Source organism: Myxocyprinus asiaticus, chromosome 4 (genome assembly GCF_019703515.2).
Source record: "Myxocyprinus asiaticus isolate MX2 ecotype Aquarium Trade chromosome 4, UBuf_Myxa_2, whole genome shotgun sequence".
Classification (NCBI taxonomy): Eukaryota; Metazoa; Chordata; class Actinopteri; order Cypriniformes; family Catostomidae; genus Myxocyprinus; species Myxocyprinus asiaticus.
In genome coordinates, this window is record NC_059347.1 from 45814406 (window position 1) to 45820343 (window position 5938).

The 5938-nt window shown below is 38.4% G+C and overlaps 1 protein-coding gene across 1 annotated transcript; it reads left to right on the forward strand.

Moving 5' to 3' along the window:
- The first annotated feature begins 211 nt into the window (after window positions 1-211).
- On the forward strand, window positions 212-4632 carry LOC127432056 (uncharacterized). Its single transcript, XM_051682842.1, has 3 exons — window positions 212-811; window positions 1029-1088; window positions 3701-4632. The coding sequence occupies exons 1-3, from the start codon at window positions 309-311 to the stop codon at window positions 3867-3869; spliced, it is 732 nt and encodes a 243-aa protein (XP_051538802.1). The 5' UTR covers window positions 212-308; the 3' UTR covers window positions 3870-4632.
- The last annotated feature ends 1306 nt before the right edge of the window (window positions 4633-5938 follow it).

Consider the following 5938-nt stretch of genomic DNA (forward strand, 5'->3'; position numbering starts at 1 on the left):
GTATTTTAATGGGGATATAATTTATTACAGCTGACAGTGACGTGAGCAAACATGGTTTGAACATCAACCATAACAAGATCAAATTGAAGTTCATAGCTTTTTAACACTTCTGTGTATCAATTTGAAGGCTGCTTATTGGATAAATACAGGTAAACGTCATATTATGCGATTACTTTACGAAGAGCTTATGACCTACTAGTTAAGTCTTGCCTTAAGAACAGGTGGTGCAACGAAATTAAGCTCTGACTTAGTTACAAACTAACTAGTAGTTACTAAGCTCTTAGTGTGAACTTTACTTCCTAACTTACATGAGAACTTACGCACAGCTGGTGCAACCCTACCCAGTAGAGGAAACGGTGGAGATACCGGTTTACACACGTGTACCTGAAGCACTGAAGACACAAGCAGATACTCCTGTAGAAGAAGCAGTGGAGACAGGTATAACAGACACAGCTTCAATAGATCAAGGACTATCCAGCAGAGCTCTGCAGGAGAGAGCATTGGAAACTCTAGACGAGAACTCAGCAGAATCATCAGGTACATTCATCACAGTGAATGGGGTAGATGATACAGTTGAGATCATCACAGCAGCCATCAAGCATGCAGTAGAGGCCTCTTTTGAATCCAGACAAGCAGCAGTCCAGCCTAGAGAAGCCACAAGTTATCATGAGGAACTTTTAATAGAATCTGCCCTGGAAGCTTCAGCTACAAAACCATCAGCAACTATGGTGTTGTCCACAGAGCCGACTAAAGAACCCAGGGTAGCAGCCCCAGCAGAGCACCACAGGCTGAACAACGATGCTGGAGTTAAGTAAGTCAGTCATCTTTAAAGACACCTTAATTCAGACATGAAGGCCTATGGTTATACAAAGACTTATGGACAGTCCCCTGAAAATTATGAGAGTATATCATTTCTGTGCTGTTACTCACTTACCATCTCACATGGTTGCCCAGGGCTGCCAACTCTAACAAAATGTATGAACATGCTTAATTAAACCAGAAAATCAGTGTTTAAATTTTCTACACAGCACTCATTCAACTGTTCAGCCAGCTCAAGCAAATCAGGAAGAGGAATCAAAAATAATAATGTAAGTTATTAGTAATAGATTATTTCGGAGTCTGTATTACATGTTACTATAATTAATTTCAACATCTGTAATTAATTTCTATATGGTAAAATAAGAGTTACAATATGTAATCACAAGCTTCACAATATTAACACCTTAAGGACCATGGGTGGAATTAGGATGCAATCATCGGGGTGGGGGGAGGGGGGTATTTTGATCTTTAGAGTGGGCAACCTGGGGGTCTCCCTAGATCATTTTGCAGTCAGAAGTGTCAGCGGATGCACAAAGTATACTTCGGTTAGACGTAAACACTAGGTATCTGCGTGCATGACACGTGCTGCAAATTTCCGTCCACAAGGTGTCCACAAGTTGGGTGGCAAGATGGCAACACTCACAAGCCATTGCTCTCACGAAGAAGCGCTAATGGTGTAATCGCTGCTTAACAGGAGAAAATGGTAGAAATAGTGGATGTGCACGTGAAAAGCGCGTGTGTGAGGAGGTCAGGAGATACCTGCATTTGGATAACTCGAGTCTGAAGGAATACAAAGACATCTTTATGGCTTTGAACTACTAAAGAGAAATAGTCCAGTATTAAATGGCAGTCATAGTAGCGCACATGCACCAACCACCTGTGTATGCACACATAGTCAAACAAAGTATACTTTGGAAGTATAGCGTTCAACTGTACACAGACGCTAAGTGTTCACGTCAAAACCGAAGTATACTTTCGGATTTACTTTAACATCAACACTGCAAAACAAAGTCTGGAAAAACTTCTATCTTCACTATATATATATATATATATATATATATATATATATATATATATATATATATATATATAAATACAGGTGCATCTCAATAAATTAGAATGTCATGGAAAATTAATTTATTTCAGTAATTCAACTCAAATTGTGAAACTCGTGTATTAAATAAATTCAGTGCACATAGACTGAAGTAGTTTAAGTCTTTGGTTCTTTTAATTGTGATGATTTTGGCTCACATTTAACAAAAACCCACCAATTCACTATCTCAAAAAATTAGAATATGGTGACATGCCAATCAGCTAATCAACTCAAAACACCTGCAAAGTTTTCCTGAGCCTTCAAAATGGTCTCTCAGTTTGGTTCACTAGGCTACACAATCATGGGGAAGACTGCTGATCTGACAGTTGTCCAGAAGACAGTCATTGACACCCTTCACAAGGAGGGTAAGCCACAAACATTCATTGCCAAAGAAGCTGGCTGTTCACAGAGTGCTGTATCCAAGCATGTTAACAGAAAGTTGAGTGGAAGGAAAAAGTGTTGAAGAAAAAGATGCACAACCAACCGAGAGAACCGCAGCTTTATGATTGTCCAGCAAAATCGATTCAAGAATTTGGGTGAACTTCACAAGGAATGGACTGAGGCTGGGGTCAAGGCATCAAGAGCCACCACAAACAGACGTGTCAAGGAATTTGGCTACAGTTGTCGTATTCCTCTTGTTAAGCCACTGCTGAACCATAGACAACGTCAGAGGCGTCTCACCTGGGCTAAGGAGAAGAAGAACTGGACTGTTGCCCAGTGGTCCAAAGTCCTCTTTTCAGATGAGAGCAAGTTTTGTATTTCATTTGGAAACCAAGGTCCTAGAGTCTGGAGGAAGGGTGGAGAAGCTCATAGCCCAAGTTGCTTGAAGTCCAGTGTTAAGTTTCCACAGTCTGTGATGATTTGGGGTGCAATGTCATCTGCTGGAGTTGGTCCATTGTGTTTTTTGAAAACCAAAGTCACTGCACCCATTTACCAAGACATTTTGGAGCACTTCATGCTTCCTTCTGCTGACCAGCTTTTTAAAGATGCTGATTTCATTTTCCAGCAGGATTTGGCACCTGCCCACACTGCCAAAAGCACCAAAAGTTGGTTAAATGACCATGGTGTTGGTGTGCTTGACTGGCCAGCAAACTCACCAGACCTGAACCCCATAGAGAATGGGGTTGTCAAGAGGAAAATGAGAAACAAGAGACCAAAAAATGCAGATGAGCTGAAGGCCACTGTCAAAGAAACCTGGTCTTCCATACCACCTCAGCAGTGCCACAAACTGATCACCTCCATGCCACGCCGAATTGAGGCAGTAATTAAAGGAAAAGGAGCCCCTACCAAGTATTGAGTACATATACAGTAAATGAACATACTTTCAAGAAGGCCAACAATTCACTATAAATGTTTTTTTTATTGGTCTTATGATGTATTCTAATTTGTTGAGATAGTGAATTGGTGGGTTTTTGTTAAATGTGAGCCAAAATAATCACAATTAAAAGAACCAAAGACTTAAACTACTTCAGTCTATGTGCACTGAATTTATTTAATACACGAGTTTCACAATTTGAGTTGAATTACTGAAATAAATTAATTTTCCATGACATTCTAATTTATTGAGATGCACCTGTATATACTTAAAATTACTTTTATGAGTATTTAACACATGTAATTCTTAATTGGGCAGAAGTCATTTTAAACTAGCCTTAACAGTGCATGCTTGTGCACTTATATTATACATTATAAACCCAAAGTATCAGATTTTCTTTTCTTTTTTCATTTCCACTTTTGGCTTTTACACCATCTCTATATCTCTCTCTCTATAAATCTCTCTCTTTGTAGTGTGAATGGTAAAACCATGTGTTCCTTCTGCAAGCTGCCCATAGATGGACATGTGAAAATCACTGTCAACATTCCTGCCATTTGCTGCCATCCGGACTGTTTCAAGGTTCACTGTTTCAATCTCTGCCTCCTTGGTGCTCAACCAGCACCTTGTTGTGCTGCAGTGTGATCAGCAATTGTGTGGTGTATGTGTCTTTTACAGTGTGATGGTTGCAGCAAGCCTATGGGTGATCTCTTGTCATCTATTTACCACTATAATGGGAAAATCCTCTGTGGGAGATGCTTTGATGAAATATTCCTCCTCGAATAAGTCCATGGCAACCGACTCAACACAACAACCAAGCACACCACTTACTTGTCACCAAGGTTACTTTAATTCAGCACAGTGAGGATCATTTAAAAATTTCTTTATTCATCAGTTGAGGGACTGCTGACATGGGTTTATGGCACATGTGGAAGACTGTGTTTTAAAATTTTCATCATTATGTGTTTATTTGCAAGGTCATAGATGTAACCAAACTGGGGGCCCAATGTAAACTTTAAGAATGGGTCATTGAAAAGCAAAGAATGACAACTATTCTGAATATATTGGGGGTGAGGGAGAGGGGATATGTCCCCCTCAGTATCTATGGTTTATGTATACATGTCTTCATATTCTGACTAATTACTCCTCTTGGGGATTAATAAAGTATTGCTTCTTTCTAAAGTATTTTACATACTATTCCCCACAGTTGACTCATGTACATGTTCAGGAATCTTGAGTTACACTAACAATTCATTTTTCCTATGAATTTTCAGGGTCCTAAGTGAACATTCACCAACAGCCAAATGCAGATCATAACTGGCTATGGCAAGTAAATAAAAAGGAATTCCTTGATGGGCCGATAACTTGATTAGGAACTGGCCAATAACATAATATTTTGTTTAAGACAAACTGTTTAGTCTAGCCTAATCCTCACTGATGTAAGTGACGCACAATCGTGCATGATTCAAATAAAAAAGACATTATAATCATCCTTTAAATATAACATCTGTTATGACTCGCATCTGTTTTAACAACTTACCTCAGTGGAAAATGATTATCAGGAATTCATCTAGGATAAGAAAAAGTTAGTTTTCCCCTCCAGAACTCCATGTGATGAAAAGGCCTGTGACATTTGGGGAATACTCCTCCCATTAAGCCAGTGGTGTAGTAGTGTCTGAAGGGGTGGACATACTGTACATTTATGAAGTACCCCCCATGCACCCAATCTCTAAAATTCATATATTTACATTTATATACAGTACATATATAAAATGTGTAAAAAAAATTGTAACTCAATGTTAAATATGTATTTAAATTTATAGGTCTTATTAATGTTCCTGAAAATTACTCTAATTAATAATCTAATACATACATAACACATACTACATATGCAGTTTCACCATCAATGACCTGCGCTGTTTGTCACAAATATGGAAGGTAACTTATGTGGCCTATTTGGATCCTGGTTTCACTTGTAGCCTACTTTTGAGTTGTTGTCATCAGTTAAAAGGAACCCTTTTTGAATGTGATAATTGTACCTGTGAGAACAATTGAAAACACTGATGTGACATTCAACTTTCATTAAAGGACATTCAAGTTTATTGCATCAGTTTCACTGAAGGTAACACACAAGATTTAATGTAAACTCATTTTTTAAAAATTCTGCAGAATTTGTATTAATAATTTACAGTTATCTGCCAGATTAACATAAAAAAATCCTTTTAGTGTTCTAAAATTAGCCAAAAAAATATAAACATGATTAGTTTGATTGAGCACCATCATTGAACAGGTTCAGCATATTTTGCCAATGACAGTTAGTTGTACAATATACAACAAATACACACTCACAGATACCAACAAACACACACCACATCACACACTCTGGATATATGGTTTGACACTGACACTGCGACTGTCCACAAATACTGATAAAGACTGACACACAGACAGTAGCTATCTTCAGTTCTTTGTCTCTATGTGTGTTTCATAGAATATCAACCCTCATCTGTCCACAGTCTCAGAAAAAACAACAATCATACTCAAACTCTCTTTCACCTCTCTCCCCTCCTCACATGTCTTTGGTCCTATTTACACTTGGTATTAACGTCCATCTTGAGTGATTGTATCACAAGTGGCCATGTCCACCTGGTATTTACATGGTTCTCAAATACATCTGCTGTAAGCACCTGTAATTTGATTTTGTTAAGGGGAGG